The sequence below is a fragment of the Anabas testudineus genome, chromosome 16 (assembly GCF_900324465.2).
Source record: "Anabas testudineus chromosome 16, fAnaTes1.2, whole genome shotgun sequence".
NCBI lineage: Eukaryota > Metazoa > Chordata > Actinopteri > Anabantiformes > Anabantidae > Anabas > Anabas testudineus.
The window spans coordinates 12,872,961-12,898,291 of record NC_046625.1 but is presented as its reverse complement, the minus strand read 5'-3'; the positions used below and the strand labels follow the sequence as shown (position 1 = coordinate 12,898,291).

General features: G+C 41.1%; 2 protein-coding genes and 1 long non-coding RNA gene across 3 annotated transcripts; 2 read left to right on the top strand and 1 right to left on the bottom strand.

The window, feature by feature from the left end:
• Positions 1 to 463: 463 nt before the first annotated feature.
• LOC113171004 lies at positions 464 to 16,441 on the bottom strand. Its single transcript, XR_003299673.1, has 5 exons — positions 15,334 to 16,441; positions 14,836 to 15,088; positions 11,693 to 11,880; positions 5,735 to 5,785; positions 464 to 3,352 (listed from the first exon to the last, which is right to left on the bottom strand). It is a non-coding gene; the product is annotated as an uncharacterized LOC113171004 (long non-coding RNA).
• sp8b (sp8 transcription factor b) lies at positions 6,845 to 9,867 on the top strand. The gene is made up of 2 exons (XM_026373351.1): positions 6,845 to 6,930; positions 7,350 to 9,867. Exons 1-2 carry the CDS (start codon positions 6,910 to 6,912, stop codon positions 8,685 to 8,687), a joined length of 1,359 nt encoding a protein of 452 aa, XP_026229136.1. The 5' UTR covers positions 6,845 to 6,909; the 3' UTR covers positions 8,688 to 9,867.
• macc1 (MET transcriptional regulator MACC1) lies at positions 15,073 to 20,117 on the top strand. Its single transcript, XM_026373350.1, has 5 exons — positions 15,073 to 15,212; positions 16,452 to 16,574; positions 16,661 to 18,711; positions 18,846 to 19,034; positions 19,113 to 20,117. The coding sequence occupies exons 2-5, from the start codon at positions 16,460 to 16,462 to the stop codon at positions 19,314 to 19,316; spliced, it is 2,559 nt and encodes an 852-aa protein (XP_026229135.1). The 5' UTR covers positions 15,073 to 15,212; positions 16,452 to 16,459; the 3' UTR covers positions 19,317 to 20,117.
• The last annotated feature ends 5,214 nt before the right edge of the window (positions 20,118 to 25,331 follow it).

Sequence of the window (25,331 nt, the reverse complement as noted above, 5' to 3'; positions counted from 1 at the left end):
GGGGATTTTTGGAGTTTGATCATAGAAACAAAGGCATGCAGCCACATCTCAAAATGTCAAAACCCGTGATTTCAGCTCCACTCGCACATTTCCACTGAACATACACAATGCACAAAACGTGTGAAGGGAAGTGGCAGCAGGCGTGATGACATGTTAAATTACCCTGGTGATGTATAGCTTAATGAACCCCTTGTGTTGATCACGCTCCACATTAATCAACAGCCATGAACAGATTCCCTTATTTTCTCAATGCTGCCTTGATAAACTGCAATTTCATTTAACCTTGGACAGCAACTTTAATAGCTTCCACAGGACAACTGTCAATACTTCCCTGAGTATACAGTGATTAAATTGCAAGGCGAGAAGTGTGTCCCAGCTTCCTCCTCGTGCTCATCCTGCATCTCTCTCTCTCTCTCCTCACCCACTGCCCCCCCCCCCCCCCCACCCCCCATCAACCCACTTTACTTCAAATCACGATTTGTACTTTCACACTCTTACAATCTGCACCTAAAAGTCAAAACTGACATTTTTTGGACTCAGTGCAATCACCAAGATAATCTGTTGCTGTTTGTTGAGGCTTCACTTTGAAACAGGAATTAGGTTGTTATTTTAGACGCTCACTTTCACATGATATATTGATTAGAAGAACAGCCTGTTGATTCTTGATATATCTGATTTTAAAATTTACATTTAAAAAAATAATTATTAATGTTATGTAGTTGTATCCAACTTCCAATTTAAACAATGGTTAACGGGACTATGAATGTGCCCAAAACTTATGCTGTACAAAATATATTCTTCATAAGTTTTTGGATTTATTTTAGTAAACAGCTCCCAGAGCTAGTATTTCCATCACCTTTATTCGTCATTTCTGAATTTCCTTGTTGTCCACGAGCTCTTTGCACAGGATAAAACAAGATGGTGACAGGCAGTGACCTGAGCCCTGTCATAATGATTTTCTGTGATATCCTCCACCCTTGTCAATTTAGCATAAATTATCAGCCATGAAAGGCCTGCTGGCTGATTAAAACCAATTGTCGGGGTAGGGAAGGACAAGGCAACCTCTTTATTATATGATAAACTAAGTTAATGGAAGCAGACAATCTCCCCTTTGGGAAATCGGACTCACTCTTAATTAATGCATTGTGTTTTTTTGGATACAAGGACTCTTGTATCATTCCAACATGCACTTGACTGAAACTTTAAGGACAGATCAAGATGAGAAAAAATTGTTATTCTTCCTGTGTGATTATCTGTCAAGCTACTAACGTCAAAGGAAAGAAAAAGGATGACACGTTTGTGCAGCTTGCCTATCGGATGATCCTCACTGTAAACACATAATGAAACTGTGTGTTTCAACAGATTTATTTATCAAAAAAAAAACACACATGTCTGACGCTGGTAATTGCGCTTTATCTCAAAACGCATTATCGCCTTTGGAGAACATGTTTCATTATCTCATCCACAGCTGAAAGGATTCCACAGTGTGTGTCACGTGTTCAGCAGAAGAAAATCAGAGCTGTTGTGCAGCAGGGAACAATACAAGTTTGCCTTACTCTTGTGCTCCTCGGATGGCATAACAGAAAAGCAAACATTTCTCTGTCCTGTGCCTCTCGTTGGCTTCCTCCACCCACACTTGAGAGGTGACAGGCATACACCCGGACTTCCATTATTATCCAACACAGCAAGAATGCCTCCAGGAGGATAATTACTGAAACTTGAAGAGCCAGGGCTAAAGTACTTCACTTTGTATGACTGCCTCGCCCGCCTGTCTCTTAGACTGCCACTCACACTGACAAAGTGCAATGTTGGGCTCAGTGAAAGTCAATAAGAAGACCTCATGGCCCACAGATGTAGCGGTAAAGCCAAATGGGGGCAAAATACACTGTTGTCTCTGTTTATCATAAACAGCCTGTGTTTGATACACTGTAATCTATCACCTCAGCCAAGCAAGCATGGCCTGGGAAATGCAGATCATTGTATTCAACAAGGCTATCCGACAAACTGCCAAATAATTAATTGTTTAACTTTTATTTTCATATTAGATTAGACCTTTGAGCAGAGCTAACAATCTAGATAGACTGGAGTGGAGTGTGCTCTAGCCCTGACAGCCGCTAAGTTGCTGCTTTGACTGACAGGTGCTAAGACAGATCATTCACACCCTGTCTTAGCATATTTGCGTGATGAGACCCATCACATGACACCCCCTGAAAGTCGTTACTATATACAGTACAATTATCTTAATACAGGGAGACAAATTATGCCCATCCAAATTACCATTTACATGGTTTCCATGTAAACCAACAACACAGTAATGTGAACAAAGGAGCCAGTGCCCAGGGTTGTTAAATATAACAAGCGACTTAAAATGAAAGCTGTTATAAAGCCTGAATAGCCCGAGAGAATAACAGTATGTGAATGTAATAAATATATTAATTATGATCTGCTAGCAGTTAAAAACTGCTTTTTGTTTTGATTTTCATGGCAAAGAGACAAAACCTGAAAAGCCAAAGAAAGTTTTTTTTTTTTTTTGTTGGGTCGCTTCATTCAAGCCGGGGAGGAACCAGAGGCTCCCGTCCTGCCACACAAAGCCAGGAACAGCTGTCTGATCGATATTCGACAAAGGCTCAAAGGTTAGAGCAGTCAAAAGATTGTTAACTAGCCATTTTATTTGCCAGACATTTATATCATTGTTTATGGTTCAGTGCACCCCTTCTGTAGAGGCCAGGCTGCACACCTGTGCTTGGAACACTTTCAGAGCCTCTTCACCCACTTTTCATGACCTCATGCGCAGAGGAAAAGCTGACACCATGTCTCTGAGTTACAGACATAGATGCTCTGTTTACTATTTTTCCTCTATGTTGACATCATTAATATTCATGTCAAGACAGTTTGCATCATCGACAGTAGCTCATCTCAAACATAAACTGTACCCTGAAGCTGGCCGGCTGTCTATTTGAAGGTTTTACACAAAACATGAATGTGTGTATGTTTCAGAGTGAGTGCAACGTGCAGGTGTGAGTGTGCACTGCTGCCAGGGGAGTGTGTGATGGGCCTGTACGTGAGCATTCCTGCATATGCTCGTGTATGTATGTTTGTGTGAATATGAGCACTGGTGTACCATGCATCCCAGCCAGTGACACATGGCTTTGCTGCCACCACTCTGGCTCGTGCTGTGAGTGTCCCTGCAGGCTGGCAGAGAGGGGAGACCCTCTCTGTGGCTCACCCAGGCGGAGAGGGGCTTCCTGCACATCTTTTGTCACACCATTTGGGCCCTTGTGTCTGTGGCTACCCTGCTCCGGACCCACTTGGCAGCTCACCGTGCAGATGGACATCTGCTCTTTCCAGCCTCCTGGTGAATAGAGAAAACAACAACCAACAGACCTTGCTCTCTAACTCTCTGCTGCGCTTACTTTACAGTTGCACAGTGCCTGTGTAGCTGCCTGTTAATACAGTAATAGCATTTAGATGTTTCCAGCAATAAGAAAATATCTATCTATCTATCTATCTATCTATCTATGAAAACATTTATAGAACTGTGCACTAAATTTCCTCAGGAATAATCTGTAATAATGCGTAATTGATATAAATAATTCCAGCGTTAATGTGCGCTCTATCTTTCTATTTTTAAAATAACTGTGCAGATAAATAGAGCAATTATTACTATACGGTGCCTGAGCCACAGTGGTCTGCTAATTGCAGTGGAAAGCCACAAGTGATTACCTTCGGTTTATCCTCCAGAAAAATCTTTGATAGGAAGGCCTCCAGATTATCGAGTTGCTTTGTAAATCTCCACATTATTATATAGTTCTGCATCTCTAGCTTGACTCCTTTCTCCCGATTCTCTAAGCGGAGTGATTCTGAAGCACGCAATATTGAACACACTTTGTTCGTGCTCAGCGGCCCAGAATAACTCGGTCATTATGGTAGCGAAAGGGACAGGTTTTGAGTTTGATTTCATGATGGTAATATAGCCCATGTGTGTAGGAGAAGAAAGCCTTCAATGGGGACATCTGTTCAATGCGGCTTACAGTTACAGCCGTGCGATAAGAACAACCTGTGTGCACCATCTGAACTGGGATCGACCCTCTAGCTGCTGAACGCAACAGGCAACAAAAGACGCGTTTTGAGAGAAGTTGTGCGCTGAGAATAAAGTAGACAACCAGATTTTTGAAGTGCGCATGGATTTGAATTTTCTCGTGTGCGTCTGTGGCTTCAGCAGCGAGATGTTGCCTGTTCTGAGTTATCACACTGACCTCTGACATAAGTCTTGCTGGTATGATCACTTGGTAATTTGTCACCAGAGGCCAGCACGTCCCCTTGAGCTGTAGCCCACCTTGCACTCCAAATGCGTAAAATCACTATTGCGCATAATATTATGAATGGTCATTCCCTCTCAGGGAAAGAAGAAGAAGAAGGAGAAGAGGGAAAACCAGTTTCACCACAGATGCTCCACAGTTTAATGTATCAAATATGAACTTTATGTTTTTGTAAATATAATATGTGTATCTTTATGCACACACCTGTTTAGACGTGTGCATACAGAGAAGTGATCGACGCAAATTTCCCCAAGTTATTCCTAATTGAACTGCCAGTGTAGCATTTATCTGGCTTTGTCCACAGTCCCCCCAGCAGCAGAAGATGTTGCGTTTTCCTCTGCTGAGAGCAAACGTCGAGGGTCAATCAATGCACCGCGGAGCGGAGGAGCACGGTATGTAGGTTTTTATTCTCGTCATTACTTTGTCACATTTTATTCGCCGTTAAACACTGTTGCGGAATGTCCGCAGCTCCTTCTGATTTAACCTGTGTGATTGATTAGTTTGACCGAAATAAAATAATATATGAGCCACAACAGGATCGATACAGATTCTTTCTTATCTCCAGCGTCAATGAGCCAAGTGAATGTGTGTGTGTGTGTGTGTGTGTTTGTGCTTTTGAGCTTATCTAAAATCTGTCCTTGCTTTTAAATAAATGTTTGCCTTGTTGTAATTTCCCATTATCCCGAAAATAATTAAATCGACAATCAACAAGCATTTCAAGATTGAAATAAATATATCTCTTGAATTAGCTTTTTAAAAAAAAACGTGTCAGAAAAAGAGAATAGTGGTAACTGTTGGCAACACACGCGCCACGACAATAATAATTTTAAAAGATAACTGCGCGTACTATATTACTTCACCTCTATTTTAACACTGGGAATAAATGTGCCTGTTTTATTTTTTTTCTCCATCCCTTCATTTTTTACAGCTGAAGGTAAAGCAGTGTAAATTAATCCAAAAAGCTGTTGTCCAATCCTAGAAACACAAGAATTAATCAGATAGTCCATCTATCACGCTGTGTAATAAAGAAAGCGACATGGGTTAGGCAGATGATGTGATGAATAATCCCTGGTCGTTTTAATTAACTTTTCCCTGTCCTGTAATGACCAAGCTGGTCAACAGACCCGGTCAATAAGCATGTTAATATCAAACAAATAAAACTGCGGATGATTAAAAACCTCCTGCGTTATTAAATTTGAAATTCAAATGAAATTTATGCTTCCAGTGCACACTGCATGCTAATAGCGCCCAGGGAGAGACCCAGGGTTCAACGCACGTTTTGCCTAACTACATACGTTATTATGTAACAGGAGCTTTCTGTGTAGATTTGACTAAATGTCAGTGGGGAAGAGATGAACCCATTCAAGGAGCTTATCATTTTATATTTCACTGTGACACAGAGTGCGAGCACTTACTTGAATAAACACCCCAAGTCAACCTGCAGCACCAACATTAGGATATTGCCTCTAAAAAAAAAAAAAAAACATGCAACATTTTTAAATTTTGCAGTTTTAAGGCTGAAAAATGTCCCAAGTCAACAACGCCCCCCTCCCCCCAACACCACCACCCATCATCCACTTATTCCTCATCTGTTATTTTAGACTAACATAGCGCATAATCAAATGAATAATTCCCCTCCGGAATGCACCAGCTACCAGTTTTAATCAAAACTATCAAGATAATTGAACACAATTACAGTAATGCCAAAGTCTGAGACGGCGTAATATAGGTCAACGACCAGAACAATGCAACCTTTATATGGTGTAATAGTTTGTGTATATTAACTCTTAAGAAGTTAAAACATGCTAAAATTCCCTCGAGGTGAATTATAAAAAAGCCAGAAAAGAAAGTAACTAGGAGAGATTCCTGTAAAAGAAGCAAACTTGCATGAAGGATGAGGTAAAGCTGACCCACTTCAACCCAGTTTAAACTGGGTCAGCTTGATATCTTGATTTTAGCAGTTTATTCACTTTAATATTTGTGGAAACTAGTTCACAGGCTGAGATCATTTCATGCGTAATAATGAGCCCTTACGTGACTTTTAACATAATAAAAAACAACTTTAAGGGCAGTTTCTCACTTGAATTTTATTTCCTGTATCCTTGTGGCAGTTTTTTTTTTTTACTTTTTGGTTGCAGTATAGCCACAGCTCACCAACCCCTTTTCATTTTCATTTCCATCACCGGGCGCAGGTCATCATCCCTCTTTCTTCAAATTTATGGAATGTGATGTTCTGTAAAATTTCAATAAGTGGCCTCCTAATTCCTCCTTCCTAATTCACTCTCATTTAACTTTACCTTCCTTCCGCTGTCTTTTATTATGGAGGGGGCGGTGGGGGGGGTGGGTGGAGGAAGGTGGAGAGCTGTCTGAGGCGCTCTATTGATGACCTCACGGTAGTGTGTGTGGCGGTGCGGCGGGACGGAGCCGCTGATTGGTCGCCCGTGTCACAGCGGCACTTCAAAGCCGGAGAGGAGCCTACAATTGTGGAAGAATGGGCGGAACACATCATTGTATTGCACACCTCTAAAAAAACAGTGCTCTGATTCATAAATATAAAAAGATCCTCTGAGGAGGGCAGTGTTTTTGTGTGATGGCAACTTCACTTCTAGGGGTGAGTCTAAAGGACTTTCTTACTGGTTTAATTAGTTCTTGTCATTGTCCGGTTGAGGGGGATTAAAACTTACAGCGGTGGCAAAGTTACTGCAAAGCCAGTGCGTTGGTTATATTTTCAGCAAGCGGTTCGTGGGAGAAAGCTGAGGCTCCATAGTCTGGTTAGCAGTTGGTTCTGGGGCTCCAGACGCGCATGTTCTCCTTGGTGTCCTGCTTGGCATGCATTTGTGAGCGCTGTGTCGCATTTCAGTTGTCTGCTCTCTGTTCGTTTAGGTAGGAAGTGATAACAATCTGCTGCAAAGATTCAAACCACAGGATCATTTCCTTCTCTTACTTTCTGAAATTCTGCATTAAAAGTGTGATGAACCTGTTCAACTTGTAACACTGACCGGTCACTCACTGCGTTTCTTGTCCTTCCAGGAGGAGCCGAGGTTAGGATCGACTCCTTTAGCCATGTTAGCGGCAACATGTAACAAAATAGGGAGTCCGAGCCCTTCACCGTCCACAGTTTCGGATAACTCCGCGTCATTTGGAAAAGGTTTCCATCCGTGGAAAAGAGCCGCAGCGAGCAGCTGCAGTCTGGGATCCGGCCTCTCCGGCTTCGGGGTGTCCCGCAATGGATCCGGGATCTCGGACTCTTTCTGCACCAACAGCTCCACCGGATCCAGTGCCTTTTCCCTCACGTCTGGTACCTCATCGAATTCCCACTTTGGAAACGATTATTCTGTTTTCCAAGCTTCAGTTTCGAGCAGCTCTCAAGAGTCCAGCCACCAGCCGGTTTTCATCTCGAAGGTGCACACTTCAGTGGACAGTTTGCAGGGCATCTATCCGAGGATGAGCGTTGCACATCCCTACGAGTCTTGGTTCAAATCGTCTCATCCCGGGATCCCCACAGGAGAGGTCGGAACCACCGGTGCCTCTGCGTGGTGGGACGTGGGAGCGGGATGGATTGATGTTCAAAATCCTAATGGAGCTGCACTACAAACGTCCTTACATTCCGGTGGACTCCAGACCTCCTTGCACTCTCCTCTGGGCGGATATAATTCTGATTACTCGAGTTTAAGTCACTCTGCTTTCAGTACAAGTCCCTCTCCACACCTGTTGACAACCGGCCAGCATCTGATGGACGGTTTCAAACCGGTATTATCCTCTTATCCGGACACAAGCCCCTCTCCATTAACTGGGGCTGGGGGAACTATGCTCTCTGGGGGTCCACCTGCATCTTTAGCGGGGTCTCCGAGGTCATCTGCCCGGCGGTACTCGGGCAGAGCCACCTGCGACTGTCCAAACTGCCAGGAGGCGGAAAGACTGGGACCGGCGGGCGCCAGCCTCCGGAGAAAAGGTCTCCACAGTTGTCACATCCCCGGCTGTGGGAAGGTTTACGGGAAAACGTCGCACCTAAAGGCGCATTTGAGGTGGCACACCGGTGAGAGGCCGTTTGTGTGCAACTGGCTCTTTTGCGGCAAGAGGTTTACGCGGTCCGACGAGCTCCAGCGACATTTACGCACACACACCGGGGAGAAAAGATTCGCCTGTCCGGTGTGCAACAAGAGATTTATGCGTAGCGATCACCTGAGTAAACACGTAAAAACTCACAGCGCCGGAGGATCCGCCGGCTCTGGCTCCGGGGGCAGCGGAGGGAAGAGGGGTAGTGATACTGACAGCGAGCACAGCGCGCCGGGAAGCCCTCCATGCCATTCCCCCGACCTGTTGCACGCACCTGAGTCAACCCAGGGAGTAGGCATGAACGGCCTCTAAAGGTCCCGTCAGTGCAGCAGAAACTGTAAAACAACAACGTGTTGTGGTGGAATTGTCCCGCAGGACATGACAGTGGACATACTTTGGTGTATGCGGACTGCTTCGTCCTGGGTGTTGTCACTGAAAGAGAAAATCAGCCTAAACGTTCCTTTGACATTTTCCAAGTGTTTAAGACTACTAATTGCATAACGTCATAGCTGTACCATCACAAACTTGTCATTAATCCATCTCCAGTGTGAAAGTGTAATCAAGTCATTGTGGGCACACTGGGACAGGGCGCAGAAACTTTTTGCAGCCTGATCCCTAATAACCCTGGTGTTTTATTTCCCAGGTTATTAAACGCAACATATAGAAAAAACCTGTAAAATTAGGGCTGGCTAAGTCGTGCTACTGCTGTCATACATATTGTTCAAAACCAAACTCTGGCACTTTATTATCGAGCAGGAGGAATTGTTTTTTGTCCCTGTCGTTGGGCTGCTGGGTAGGAACAAATACCTGTAGAGTATGTTAAGATGAGGGATGGTTTTCATGACATGTGTGTGATCCACTCAAATGTTTGATGACGGAGGAGCAGTTGTAGGTTTCTATCACATATTGCTTTTCACTCCACAGCCTACTGTATGTGCGCCAAGTCTGTTAAGTAGGCCACTCCAGAGAGGACTCCTACACTTCACTGCGCTGCGCAATGTGTTGTATATACTGAGAAATGTAGGTTAGAAAAATTACAGCCCGATGTAAAGGTGAGTAATGTATTTGTCCAGGAGACGATTTTGTATAGGTATTTCTAGTTGTATATGGACTCTAGTAAATATTTGAAAATATACGGAAATGTACTTGGATTTTTCTTTGACATGATATGAAATGTATTGTGGGGAGTTATATTTAACCACGAGTTTTCTTGTATTTAGGGGTCTTTCATTAGGCGCACTTTGAATTTATTTGTAACGTTTTGAAATCTTTTACTGTTTGCCCACTCATTTAATTTAAGTAAGCATGTTGTAAAGTGATTTTAATTTTACAATGATATTTTCTCTCTCTCTCTCTCTCTCTCTCTCTCTCTCCGAGAATGGCTTTTTATGTAAGCCACTCAATAAAGTCAGTATGAATTCAGAAGCAGTGGATCGACTCATTTTATTTGGATTGTGGAGTCGATAAAAAAAAAAAAAAAATCGTATTACTGGATGATATTTAGCTTAAAAAATGTTCTAGACCATATTGTGAATTTTCTGTTTTTAATGTCAAATAACGTAGATGCTGAGTTTCATCCTCTCCGTGTGCAGCTGGTGGTTTTTACAGGTTCGTCAAGTCAGGATGGGAAAAAAGGCCTGCTGCAATATCAGGGCCTCAGTCAGCAGTAAATTTCATTTGAAATAATAGAGTGATCAATAAATACAGAATGCGCTTTAAGCAAATAAAAGAAAAAGTCGTAGTTGCAGGAATTTAAATATTCGTTAAATATTATAATCGACCCACGTCTGAGGCCCACAGGTCAAACTGCTGTGTTAAATTACTGCTTTATTCATTTGTAATGACCGTGTGTTAAATATCACACACTAACTGGAAGGGTGGTTTTGTTTTTTCAGTTTTTTTCTTTTTGTTTTTGTCGTATTTTACTAAAATCAGGAAACAGCGCAAATTGTTTTTCCTTTTTAATCTAACTTTCACCCGGTCAGCGGACACACACACACACACACACACACACACACACACACACACACACACACACACACACACACACACTTTGTAAATGTAAAGCTGTGCTGTTGATCTTAGTAATAACAAAATTGGCACACACTCCAGTCTATAAATACTTAAATTGTGAAATGAGGGCGAGGAGTCTTGTTCCCCTTTGAACATGACTTGATCTTCACTTATCAACAGTTGTCAACATAAACTTTCAGCAACTTATGCGCTTAAAACTTGTGCAACAAAAGTCGATTATCTTAAAGTCAATTTGTTGGAAAATTATGAGAACCACTAATTATTTTGCAATATTTGATTCGACTTGGTTAAATAGTTTTTCTGTTTATTGTATTTAGTATTTTCAGTAATTTGCTAAGTACCGACATAACCACAGTTTATATATTATATTTAATTTAGTTTCCCCTTGTTTCTGGGTTTTTTAGATTTACGCACTCGGTCGTGGCAATAAACACATCAAATGATTATTAAAACTGTGTTAGGACACGATAAACCTTAATAGGTTAAATCCCATTTCTATTATATATTTTATATATATTTCATGTCTAGTCTGTAGCGTTTTATATTTCATGAACACACAGAGGAGCTGACCACAGCCAGTGTGTTGCAAACTTCCGAGGCTGATTTTGTATGTTTAACTTTATAGCGCCATCTAGCGCTTTCCCGTCCAACCAACAGCGACAGAGTAAAAGTCTGACTCCGTTTTTTCCCTGAGCGATTTGCCAGTTTACTTTAAGAAAGCCTATTCTGAACCACCCGCCTGTTTTTGCAGTACATCTTCTCCTGTGTTAATATTTTCTTTGTGCATGTTGCAGGATCAGTCAACCGGTAAAGTTAAAAGTCCAAACAGGCTCAGAAAAGTTCAGAGGGAAGCAAACTAAATGAAGAAACTCTGCCTATATATATATATATATATATATATATATATATATATATATATATATATATATATATATATATATATATATATTACATTTGTTTCAGTAAAACTAAGAAAATACACTCATAGAATAAGAGACTGTGGGAAAAAATATGATTTTGTGTTTTTGGAGTCGGTTTTCTCTCCCTACCTCTTCTCTAGCATAAGGTTTGATATATTAGGTGGTTTATTTATTTCATTGTGGTTTATTTAAGTTGTAGGCACAAAGAAAAACATCTTTAAAAAACACAATTTCATAAACACGTGAACCTTGAACAAATATAAACCGTCCAAACCTCATCACTTAATATGAATAGAATCATTTTTGACTTAATGCCCCATGGCTACACAGTTCTGTTGTCATGTTATTATCACCTTCACTTACTTCCCAGCATCACCTGGTCCTCAGAGGACTGTCCCACCACTGTCCTGATTTCAGCTGGCCGCGGTGACGAAGGGTACACGTGCCAGGATGAGGAGGATGAGCTGCCAACTGTCGATGAAGGACACCATTACAGTTACGGTTAGAGCCCCCGGCGCGTTGGCAGCTAAACCCAGTGTTAATTCAGTCACCTAGAAAACATAAAAGAGAAATAATATTATCATACCCCAGATCATTTTGAGGTTGTAGTGTGTTAAATAAAATTTAAGGAAAAGCTTTGGAAATGTCAGCTGCTACCGATACCAAGAGATGTGCTGTGTTTTTTTAGTTTAGTAAATCACAGTGCCGTGGCAAAAGCTCTCACCGATGATGCATCTGTGACCAATTTTGTGGTTTAAACCACCAACTGAACTGTCATTGTCACTAAAACAACCAATCTCCTGGGCAAGCTAATTTGACAAGGGCCAGGGGTTAGTCAAAATAATTAACGGTAATTGCTGTAACACTGACAGGAGTACGCTTATACAATGCTTTGCAGCAATTTACATTCATTTTACGTCACAGGTGGTGTTTCACCTGTCTGTTCGCTGGGTTGAACACCCACTGATTCAGTCTGACTGTGGGAAGCTCTGCAGGTTTGCTGACAGAAGATATTTAACGCGAACACAGTTTCCTTAAGGGCGTCAAATGTTTCTCCAAAAGGAAGAAAGTGACAAACATGTACGCCCATGATGACGATTCCAGCCAGCAGGTAAGGTCTTAGATTGAGATCCTTTGAAGCTGACAGGAGCTCAAAGTTTTGTGATTATTAATTCATTATTATTATTATTCATTTCATTTTGAAAACATTTACCAGAATTCTTCCTACCACTATGACGCATTTACATTTACATGTAGTGATTTGGTGACTTACATAGTACCAGGCAAAGGCAGCGTAAGGACGTCTTGCCTGAGGCCTACTAGAGGCAGGCCACAGCCAAGATTCGAATACCAGTCTCCCGCATGGAGGGCGATGATGTTACCACTACACTCTCCAGTCACCACACTATATAAAGGATAGTTACTGTCTGTTAAAACCAAGATTCAACAACACAACTAGAAAAGAACGACACCAACACAAATACAATAATAAAATAAAATAAGAATCAAACGCTGCATGGATGTGGTCATCCATCTTCAAATGCTGTATCTCAACTCTAGGATTACACAGTATGGTATAAGTATCATAATACTGCTGCATAAAGTCGTAGTTGTATTTTTAATAGACATTAAAAAGCTCCAGTGCTGCTGAGTGAAGGCGATGATACTTTTTTATACTTCATTTCTGAATATCAGAGTCCTGCCACTGGTAGCAGGTAATGAAAATCTAAAACAGACACAACATCAACACCATCTTTGAACGATAAATCGTCAAACAGAAGGCAAAGTGAATGGTAGAGAAATGGCTCCATCAAGTGGCACACATGTGTAACTTTCAAACACCATCTCCACTTGTTTGTAAAGCTGTAAAAAAAAACTGTACATTAGTATGAAACGAAAAGATTCCTTTGCACTTAAAAAGGAAAAATAAATAAATAAATAAAAATTCTACCCTTTCATTCTTACATCTCTTGAAACAGAAACACTTTTTCGATAGCACTTTGCTTTGATGTTGTTTCTTCTTGACTTAGATTTTGTTTGCTTGCCTTGTTCCTCACTTGTAAGTCGCTTTGGATAAAAGCGTCTGCTAAATGACTAAATGTAAATGTAAATGAAACATCCCAGTGGATCAGACCGTAGACTGTAAAACACTGTACATATTCTGAACTGTTTTTTTACAGCAGGTAGTTTGACTCGTCGTAGCAGGAAAGGCCCAGATGTTACTGACGATGTCAGTGATGATTCAGTTCTACTGAAGAGTCCATTGAGTCGTGAAGGAATGACAATAAAACTGTGCACTTCCTGCAGTGACAAGACAAAATGAGTTACAGAAATCATTGTTCTGGAGCATTTCTGTAGTTTCTTGTTGTCATCAAATGTTATAAAAAGGTCAAAAATGGCATTGTGATAGCAGTAGTCTCCCTTTCTATATGTCCTTACTGCTCTTCTTACACCTCTACTTCAAAAAAGCATCAACTGTATGGCAGAGAGGAGTAAGCTGTATGATTTTAGTACTTTCATGGGATTTGTTGACGATAAGAAAACCAGGACTTTGTGATCACGATTCTCCAAACAGCCACAAGGGAGCAGAATGTGCTTTCTTTCTTTCTTCTTTACTTTCTTTTTAAAGAGGAGTGATGCAGAATTAGAGCGACTGTGCTGATAATGAAATGGTCTCAGCTGGGAAAACTGTGCAGGTTGTGCTTCATATTTAAGAAGTTAACACCAACATCCCGCTGGGACGGTGTGGGATCATATTCAAGTGGGAGTAGAAAATGTACCTGCAGAACCAAAGCGAACATGTTGTGTAAATAAATAGGTTTTTATTTATTTAACAAACTACATTTGCTTTTGCAGCACAGGGTGGTGACTGGTCACGCTGACGTCCAGGCTACTGAGCACATTTGTTACATGTAAATTCATAATCTACTCAAGAGCGCTTAGTTGCATTCCTGGAGAACTAACAGCCAAAAGCTTGCATCCAAAAAACCAGGACAGTTCAATTTCAGCATGGACGCTCATCAGCAAACATCACAGTCAGAGAACAGGAAGTTTCTACCAGAAGGGACATTTGAGCTCATTGTGTTTAAACACTTTGTCAGAGGAAAACAGCTGATGTTGGTTTTCTGCCATAATACTTCTACTAAAAACAAACATGGGTCTCAATTAGTGATCTACTCAGACATTTATCACAGTGTGTGTGTGTGTGTGTGTGTGTGTGTGTGTGTGTAACCTGCTCACTGTGATAACACGACTTTTGTCTTTAATGAGATTAAGCACTGTGAACCTCTCAGTTCAATGTGACTTTGAAATACGTAGCAAATCAATAAAAACCTAAAAGCTACTGAGACGAGCATCAAACAGATAAACGAGTGAGAAGAGGTGGTAAATAGTGTTCTGGCACTCAGCCACGACACCCTGCAAACATACATACATACATATACATACAGCGCACATGGCCTGTCTTTAATTAATCCTCCTGCTAAAGTCTAACTGTGTGAATTAACCTTGTTCCTTGTGTGTCTCCACATCCACTCAGCAACCTTCACCAGTGTGTGTTTGTGCGCTTTCCCTCCCGCTTATCTCCAAACTTCGGCCTCCTGTCGAAACCGCAGGTATCGCTCAGCTCTAGGCGTTGGTAACTGTCGTGCGTAAACAAACCGGTGCACTGTGGGGGTTGTAGTTACAGGCCGCTGGAGGCCACTCCTTCGCCGGGGCTCCTGTGTTGTTGTAGACTTCCAATCCCAAAATGCTCCGTGCCTGAGAAGCCAACAGGGGAAAGAGTTGTAACGTGACGGAGTGAGCTTCATAGATAACGCTTCAGAAAAAAAAAGGAGCACATGAGCGCGTATTGACCCAAAACTACAAACATCTCATACCGACGGTGAGATCAGACTTTGGTTTATTCTCTCTCGCGTTATATTGTTTTTATTTCTTAATTTGAATGAGCAGAGCCAGTCTAAAGAATCTGTTTTATTAGCCTGTAATAGTGAGTATGTACACACCTGTTCAGGTGCTGACACTGATACTCGCCAGCGTGTCTGGGGGCTGGAACTGGGATTGTTCTGTGTGAAACCGTGCTGATGTGTGTTCTTGACCTCTTTGGGATATGATTGCATGTAATACTTGTTTGGAAAAAAAAGCGATTTAATCCAGCTACGCCACTTTTATTCAGGAGGAATCTGTCTAAAAACTTTTACGCGCAGCACAGGTTTCTCATGAGACGAGACGTTCTTCCAGTAAACAGCGACAGTGACTGAAAAACAAAAACACTTTGATCATTAGCAAGAAGCGCAGAGAAAACCGACCACTCTGTCATAAGCTTGACAAGACCAACCTGTTTTTGTGCACTGGTGTAAGAAACCAGATTATTAATGACTGACTCACTGTGACAAGTCATGAATGGGCAGTGTCCTTTTACGCAAACAAGTGACAGGCTGAAGAGTTCAGGCTTTATTCTGCATTTGGAACAGTTTCCTGTAGCAGACAGAAACCCTGCAAAAAAAAAAAAAAAGCCCGGGGCAGGCTGCTGAATGAAACATAGCTGAAACAGAACAATCACCTTGCTGGTTGTCTTTTGTTGGGCAGGGATTTGTTATGGTGTCACAGCCTTTTTGAAATATAGTACATGTCTGCTCAGAGAAAAGTGTAGGGCTGCATAATGATCACTTTCCTCCAGTCATAATAACAACATCAGGCTTCTTGTTAGAACCACTAAGACAACCAGCCAACATTTCTAACTTTTTGAAAAGCTGGAGCTACTTCTTCTTTTAGTTTTTGACTAAAATCTATGAAAATTGTTCGATTTTTTTCTCATGAAGCAATAGTTCATTTGTGCGTCCTCTTCTTGCTATTGCATGCCTGTGTACAGTATGTTCTTATGTTTGTTGTCTATAATCTTCCAGTTGCTTGAAATTTCTATCACCTAGCTATCAGATTATTTCAGCTACAGATAAGTTTATCAGTAAATATGTTTTATTATTAGTTGAGCTAATGGGCTACTCATTTTGCTTTACATCATGACCTCTGAAGGAATTAAGCCAATAGACACATTAAGCAGTAATATACTATAAAGAATAGGGTGATATGTTAAGCTGCTAGTTAAACTATAATGTGCTTACAGATGAAAATATGGCAGCTGAAAAAGCAAAGTCCTTCCGTCGTGTTGGGAGTCTCATGCGTAGCAAATCTGAGGGGACGCTGATTGATTTGAGTGATGGTGATTCAACAAGTAACCACGTGAACGGTAAAATTTCCATTTTAAAGCAATTTGTCTTGTTACTTGTTATTAATGTTAACAGACGTCCTGACTAATCTGTGACTAATTGACAGGTGGTTATGTGACGGGAATCCCACAGAACTCAGAGTGGCCACTTTTACAACCAGAGGTTGCACATCCGTCTCAGACTAAAAATCCCTTTTGGAACAAACTTTCAGCATCGAACCCTTTCTTAGACGACATTGTTCACAGCAGCACAGATAATAACATTTCCAACACGCAGAATCTAAAACAAGACAATGGAAAACATTTGGACACAAATAATGATGATGCCATCAGCTCATCTTCGGACGAAGGAAACGTGGGGAACTTCTTGGAAAACAAACACAAAATCACCAACCGATCTGGGAGATGGAGGAGTGCTTCAGACATTCTGGATGATCTGGAGAGAAAGGAACCAAAACAAGAGAACACCTTCAAACCCTCTGGGCTGGTACTGAACCCAGATTTTGAGTGGTTAAAGAATGACAGAGAGGCCTATAAGATGGCCTGGCTGAGCCACAGGCAGCTAACCCGCTCCTGCCTGGACTTAAATCTGATAAGCCAGAGTCCAGGCTGGGCTCAGACTCAGGCCACTGACTTTCAGGTTATCTCCAGGATCAACCACAGTGGAGGCTCGGTACAGCTACCAGACTCAGAAATATCTGTGCTTATCCCAGAAAACCATGTTCCTCCTGGAGAAAACCAGGAAGTTACACTGAAAGCAATGCTGGACCCTCCTCCTGGACTGAATAACAACTACATGACAACCTTGAGTCCACTTTTGGAGGTGATCCTCAGCAACATCAACACAAAGGAGTGTATCACATTGAAAATGAAACTGTCTGGTGAGGTGAAGAGTGACCCTTTAAGTCAGGTGATGACTACAGTGGTTGGGCTGGTGTCCAATAAAAGAAAGGGCCCTTATGTCAAACTGAGTGACTGTCACATTTACAAGAACACGATGCAGATTAAGCTGCAGGACTTGAAGACACATTTTTATGTAATTGCAGTCGCAGAGGCCTCTGCAGTCCAGTCCCCTGCTGCGTCAGTGTGGGATTACCTTGACCGCCAAATCACTGTAGCAGTTTATGGTCCCAGGTACATCCATCCATCATTCAAAGTCGTAATAGTGGTGTGCTGTCATGAGGACATTCCAACAAAGCTTCCCTTTGCAGATATCTGCAGAGGCAACAAAAACCTGCCTCCACTTGTGTTGCAGCTTTGGGGAAAACATCATTTCAAACCAGAAAAAGTGAATGACCTGCACATCGGCGTGAGCATCACAGACTCTGTGTTTAAACTCAAACCTGAGGACACCCTCAAAGAAGTGAGACAAAGTCAACTCAAAATAGGAACAGTTTTGCATCTGCCAGCCGCATTACGTTGTTCTAGTAATGCTGAAATGACTCCTTTTACGTTAGATCTCCAAGTGAAAGAATCAAACACTGCAGCTGTCATACATTTCCAGGTGCCGTCCCCTCCTGCAGCTCCGATAAGATCAGAAAAACGAGCTCAGAGGAAGACAGAGAGGCTAATTGAAATGACAAGAGCCTCACCTATTCCCGAGGAAAGTACTACAGAGTTCCCCAAATTTGAAGGCAGACATGTGAACCTGCAGTGGTATGGCGTAGTCCTAAAGTCAGTTTTCCGTCAGCCACGCGTGGACTACCTTCTGGAGTACTTCAAGGGAGACACAGTGGCTCTTCTTTCCAGAGAGACTGTTCGGTCAGTGGGCAATTCAAAAGTGAAGGAGTGGTATATTGGATTCCTCCGGGGCAGGCTTGGTTTGGTTCACTGTAAAAATGTCAAACTCATAACCAGGGACCAGGTGATCGACTTCACTGGCATTCAAATCACCACAGATGTCCTCTTGGACAACATGACGCTGCCCTTCAAGAAGCTTACTTACATGTACTCTGCCATCCAGACTCTGATCACTGAGCACATAACCAGCTGGAGAGGTTTTGCTGACGCTTTAGGGTACAGCAACCTGTCGCTAGACACCATCATGCGGAGGTATGCCGAGGCTGAATCGGATAAGGTGGCCTGTGTTCTGGAAAAGCTGAAGGAAGACTGTCACACCGAGAAGAGCAGGAAAAGGTTTCTGCATGAGCTCATGGTGGTAAGTAGAGAGAAACGTAAACTATATTATTCAGTTTGTGATGAATGCACTTTGTTAACGAGATGCCTTCTACTCTTCCACTCATCTGTTTCCAGTTTCTTTGTGACATCTTATTTCTGTGTGTTTTGTTCCAGGGTCTGCTGAAAATGGACTCTGTGAATCTTGTTGCCCAGCTGATTCAGAACACAGTCATCCTGTCCACTGCTGTGGAGCTCGGAGTTCGATGGCGAGAGCTCGCTGAGAAGATAGGAAAACTCTCCAGCGCTCAGATAGCTGGCTATGAGGCGCCACACCGAGGGAAGAACGGAGAAGTTGGCTCTCAGGTTAGTTAGCAAGAGACGGTTTTACCACAGGTAATTTGGATCTTTGATTTCAATTCAGTATGTCATGCTCTGTTTCAGTCCATGTGGAAGCCTGCCTATGACTTCCTGTACTCCTGGAGTCTGCGTTACGGAGACAGCTACAGGGACATGATCCAGGATCTGCACCTGGCACTGGACAAAATGAAGAACCCTGCCACCAGAGAATGGAGGCAGCTGACTGGTGCCCTCATCACAGCAAACTGTCTCGATGTCTTTCGAGCTTCTGCTCACCCGAAAAGCTAAAAACCAGTGATGAAGAGCGCTCCGGTGATGACGGCGACCTTCACACTTGGGGAAAAACTATGTTAGAAAAGTTTTGTTACACAGTAAAAATGTTTTTATAAACATGTTACTCATAAAGCTTTGGTTGATTTGGTTTCATACTCATGCAATTATTTTATGAAGCATTATAACAACAATATCACATGCAAGTCAGGTACTTGCACTATATGCTCAGATCTCATTTGGTGAGTACTGTATGTTCACACAATATTTGAGCTGTGAAGTAATGTTGTCACTTCATCTGAAGTGTAGTTTTTCACTTTTATATGCACGTCTGTTTAAATGTGATAAAACTTTACTGTGCTAGATTATTTTCAGTTTTTGAATATCAAATCTGCATTATGCTACATAAAAAATGTTCTTTAATACATTTCCATTATTTTAATCATTATTTTAAACAGCATATCCAATACAATACATAAATATATCAGATATTCATATTTTATTTTACAGTAGCGTAAATTACACTTACATTAGATGCTTTATGCAAATGAGCTTTTCCAAATTTCTTTCCATTGTTTCACATGAGTTTAATCATGTTAAGTGCTGCATCATTGCAGAAATTATTTTTCCGAATGACTGTTTCTAGTTTCTAGTTACATGCTGTATGGCTAGAAAACCAGTAAATGTGAACACTGTTACTGAATAACAACGTTAAGGATTTCAATACAGTAGATTTGCTAAAAATGAGTATGTTCTACCAAAGTGAATCATGACTTCTTAGGTTGTCTGATGCCAATAAATCATGTGTTAAGATGCTAGTATACATGTGTCATAAGCTATTATTCTTATAAAGTAATTTTTACACTGTAATGTTTTAGAAATGCACAGAGCAGATGATTTTAAATGATAATGTGTACACTGTATACTAGTACATCATAATAGTTGTGTTTTATTCTTGCTTTTATTACCAAATGGAGCCTGAGTATTTAGAGTGGACAGCTCACGGTGCCTCAGTCACTCTGACACTGGACTACGATTGATGTCTTTGATATTAAAATGGAGCAGTGTTGCAGGAGATATGAATAAATATTAACTGCAGTAAAGTCTCTGATCTGTTTACCATTTAATAAATATGCCATTGAGTAGAGTGGACAAAAAAAGAAAGAGCTAATTAAACTGAGTGTGTTTTTTTCCCCTAGTTTAGTAGTACATGTAAATCACACCGTAAAAACAAGTGACTTTTCCCTGAGGTGTTTCCCATTGATTTTCTCTGGCTGTTTGCTTTTCCCTACACTGTTTGTTCAAGATAGTTTCAGCTGTGCGCATTGTTTGCTGGTTCCCTGTCAAACACAGCGCTCAGATTGCTGAACCAGCTTCAGCTCGGCTCGCTGCAAGCAGCCCAAGAAAAATAAATCAAAAAAACGAAAGTGGTGTCAGGCGACAGAGTGAACAGATTTAGTCTACAAGCTGAGAGCGGTTACAAGACGGGTCTCATACATCATTAACTAGTACTTTAAAAAGATTGGCAGTCGTTTTCAGGTTAAATGAACCAAGAACTTCCAAATCAAAACCTCTTTATTACAATATGTCAAGATATAGAGATAGTCATATTACCACAAATAGAAAATCAACAAGTGGCTTAGGTAAAGAAAAATGTTCTTGACTTTTGGAACAACAGGTTTTAAGCTTTGTAATATCAGCTTTTTCTTACATAGTGATATGTATGTATCACTCACACTGCTTTCACTGCAGCCTACAGTGGGGAGCACGGAGAGGACAAAGGTTCACTGTGGTAATGACAGTGAAAAAAGGTGAGGGTCAGTTCAGAGGAAGGATGCTCTGTCTGATTATTTACTCTATTCCCTGTGTCAAACACGTGACTCATCATAGATAGTCACCTAATGACTTATGAGACCAAACATGAATGATTAAATATCAATACTGAACCAGGTTCAAGTATTGAACCAGGTTCAAGACTAAAACTGTACTAGTATGTAAGCTTTAGTATCGTATGTACTAAATTATATGTTTGTTTGTTTGTTTTTTTGCTGCAATGTCATGATGCAGGCTGAAGTGCAGAAACAAATAGACGGAGCCCTTTTAGGCCCCCCCTTTTTCAGAGGCAGTGAGGCATCAAACGTTCTCTCTAACAAAATGTGACCACTTTTGTTTTGTGATCCATTTATAGCAGCAGACAGAATACACAGACCAGTTAACTATTATCAACACGGGTCAAGACATGGTGGATAGTATTAGATTCTGCAAACTACTGGTTGATCTGTTGACTTGAACACAAAATGAGATAAACTGAAAAAATAACTAGGATGTTGTGCATAGAAAAAAAAAGATAACACACTTCCTAGAGTTTATGTCATCCAGGCTGAGAGGTGAAGTAATGATGTCGCCCCCTGCTGTCTGAGAGCATTCAAACAAAAGCAGGATTTTTGTCCCACACAAAAAAACAAGCAGACATCAGCACGTGTAAAATGACTGTCACACATTCCTCTGTGTTTTTGGTGGTGTCGCAAACTGTCTAATTGTTTTCAGCTATTTCAACCATTAGGTAAGCCTTTTGTTCACAGTATTGTCATTGTGAATAAGAAAATTCCTTTTAACCACCTAGAGACGAGGAAAGACACACTAAAAAAAATGACTTCACAGCAGTGTCACCACAATATACCGGCTTAAGCAGTCAGTTTCTTTTGACATACCACATCTGCTTGCTCACTTGTTGAGAGCAGGCGACCGTATGACTCATCTTATCATCATTTTTCCCCACATCCCATTAAAAGTACATTTTTAGTAATTGAAGGGCTGAGTAAAGCATTTCTCCTCCAAGCGTTAGACTTTTCCTAGTGAAACTACATGATTAAAACGGAGAATGTTGCAGTCATTACAGAATATGTGTTTATTCCCACAGTTTCTTCAGTCTGCTGCTGTGTTTTACTCAGAGCTTCCAGCCAACAGGAGCCACTGCTGTTCCTCCTAACACATCAACACATTAACACGTTAACACATTAAGCAGTCCTTGTCACTGACGCTGCTGCCAAACCTGTACCAACAACAAGTCCTGCTTCAATGTCGGTGAATACTTAACTGTATTAAATAAAATGCACGTTGAGGTGTCTTCTGTCTCTTGTGGAATAGTTACAGGACAAAATGCACTAAAGTGAACTAAAGATGTTGTGGTTAATAACATCCCTCTGGCTTCAGCGTTAAACTGCCTGTGATGCATCAACAAAAATGTTGAAGTTTGTTCTGATATGTTTAGAGATAAGACAGGTTTACACAGTCTTATGTTGAATTCTTGGCTTCTGCGTTTGCTCTGTGAGATGAGAACGTGTAAGAAATGCTCAGATTTCATTTCCAGCAGTGTCCCAGACAGATCCTTTCCCTTCATCGGGACGACAGACTAGGTGAGACCTCACAAATAAAGCTCATCTCACCTGCTCAATCTCCCGTCACGATCCAGGTGGGATTAAGGAGACGTTGGCGAGATTGTGTTTTCTTTAAGAGCACATAAATGCTGAATCTGCTGTTTCATCTGGCTCCTTTCCCAGCTTAAAGCCAAGAAAAACCTCGTCCATTACTGCCTTTTTTATTCTTTTGCCTTCCTCCTAAGATGGTTTTTACAAATAACAAAACTAAAACGAACTTGCTGAGTGATTTTGGTCTGTCGTCAAAAATGATTGCTGGGAAAAACCTAGTTTTTAAAATTGGAATTTGATTGCAATTGCAATGAATAGTGATTACACATTAATACAATTTTAACATAACAAGTTTATTGTTATTATTTATTGCTATTATAATAAGTATTAAACAATCATTACTGTAAAGAACAATAAGTGCATGTGTGTGTTTTACCTTGTTCCTTAATGAAGACCTTCATCTGCATGGACTCTGATGCTTCCACTCCAGTGGATGGCGCCATTGTATTGTTATTGGGCTGGTTTCAGTATTTGTTCACAGATGCACACACTGATGTGTTATTACCAAACAACCCCTGTTTCAAAAACAAAATAATAATAACATCACAGTCTTATCACGTCTTCTCGCTGATGATAAAATAACCAATTACATTAACCACAGATATCTTTGCACACAGCAAACATGTTATTAAGAAATAAATAATGTGTAAACAATGTCTATGTACATCATTGCAATTTATTATGCTGATTACAATTTCCAAAATGTCTCATGTAAAAGGTGAAGAATACACTATAATAGATCTTCAAGAGTTTGTATTTTCGTGTAACACATCAAATGTACTTAACGCTGCTATAAGAAAGCTTGATCTGAAGCCAGCAGCATGGGATCCATCCACAAATCACTGTTATGAACAGAAGCATTCCTCTGTCCTCTAGGGTATATAAGGCTTCATTTGGTTTGCCTCCATGATATATGTTGAGGGCAAGAAGTCATTTAGCTTTCAATTTATTAGCCTGGTGATTTATGCATGTTGTAAAGGTAGCAGTGGTGTCTTCTAGAAGCCCCCCACCGTCCTGCACCCTCCTCTCATTGCACCCTAATAATTTGGTAATAGATGATGTGAAAGCAGAGAAAGTTCAGCAATTAGAAAAGTCAGCAAAAAGGAACAGGGGTTTACTGTTTCTCTGACTGCACTTCATTTATCACTTGTGTTTTAGTGTTTTTGCTCATTAACGTTAAGTAAAATAAATAAGTGAAATTAAGTGCTGAGACTTGAGCAGCTTGCACTAAGGTTGGACACGATACAAAAAAAGGAAAGTCCACTACACCTACAACAATTCATTTCATTCAATTCAGGTTTAACTTTAAATGGGAGCGATTATTTTTTAATGTTTAATGCTTTAAATGAATGTGCGTGCTGATGCATAATGCGGCTGAAATACAAAGTAGGTGTTACAACAATAGAACTGGTGTGTTGTCAGGACTTCTAGTGGTTTCTCTGTGTCTGCAGATCATCATCGCCATCATAGACAGAACAGTGAATCCGTGATGGTTTGTATGTTTCCAGTTTTAGCTTAAAAAGGTTTGGGGTGCATGTTACAAGGTGTCGGTTGTTGCCCCAGAGCTCAATGCCTTTCTTCTGACTAACAGCCGACTTGGAGCCTCTTCCCGTGACCACCGCTGGGAAGGAGGAAGCTCTGTTACCAAATGAGTCACGGGGAAAAAAAACAACCTGAAGTGTTTGGCAGCGTTCAGAGCAGCTTTGTGAGTAATCTCCATCCAGATCCTTGGACACCTCACTTTGCTCTCTCACTCTCACTTTTTCCATCAACCAGCCTTACAGGAACTGACTTCCATCAAGGCAGAACACAGCGGTAAAGATAAAGAAAAAATTAGAAGACACAAAGAAGCCCAATATATTCTCCTAAACATCAGTGTCTGCACATCAGAGCACAATAAAATCTTTGATTTACTGAGATTACTTTGCCTTCAGTGGAATGAAGGTTGACAGGTTTACTTTGTTGACGTGATCACAACTTGCAGCAAAAGGTTTTGTCAGGTGTGCCATGATGGTGAGGTGTGGGGGAGGTGCAAACAGTGTGTCTGTTGATAGGTCTGATGTACCAACCGTGGCACTCCCATTTTGTCAGTGATCTGAAAACCAGATGGAGGAGGGCTGGGAATTAGTCATGGGAATGTTTAGGATTGCAGCACATTTTGATAATGAGCACTTCACCGCTGAGTACATTTGAAATCTTAAAGCGCACCACAAGACGAGCTCTGCATCCCATCCTCAACTCTAAGAGCTTTTAATCATGTGAGTTATCTTTATAGATGACTGGACTCTGCTCTGCATGCCTGAAGAGTGAAAGTGCATCTTTTACCTAAGTACTAACACAACATGTATTAGAGAGTAACAAGTGAGACAGACGTGTGAGCACTAAAATGTACGTGATGTTGGAAGATGAAAAAATGAACTACTTTATGTGCAACTGCAGAGGTTCCCAACCTAGAGCTTGGCTCCAGATAAATCTGAATCTAAGCACTTGAGTTATTGTTCCCAGTTACTTTCCAGACCCAACATGAGCAAAACGTTCAGGTTTT

Excerpts from the sequence above, each read along its gene's own strand:
- macc1 (XM_026373350.1), top strand. The coding sequence starts at position 16,460 with ATGGCAGCTGAAAAAGCAAAGTCCTTCCGTCGTGTTGGGAGTCTCATG. Across the intron at positions 18,712-18,845 it reads TTCTGCATGAGCTCATGGTG|GGTCTGCTGAAAATGGACTC; the intron begins GTAAGTAGAGAG and ends GTTTTGTTCCAG. Across the intron at positions 19,035-19,112 it reads ACGGAGAAGTTGGCTCTCAG|TCCATGTGGAAGCCTGCCTA; the intron begins GTTAGTTAGCAA and ends GCTCTGTTTCAG.
- sp8b (XM_026373351.1), top strand. The coding sequence starts at position 6,910 with ATGGCAACTTCACTTCTAGGG. Across the intron at positions 6,931-7,349 it reads TGGCAACTTCACTTCTAGGG|GAGGAGCCGAGGTTAGGATC; the intron begins GTGAGTCTAAAG and ends TTGTCCTTCCAG.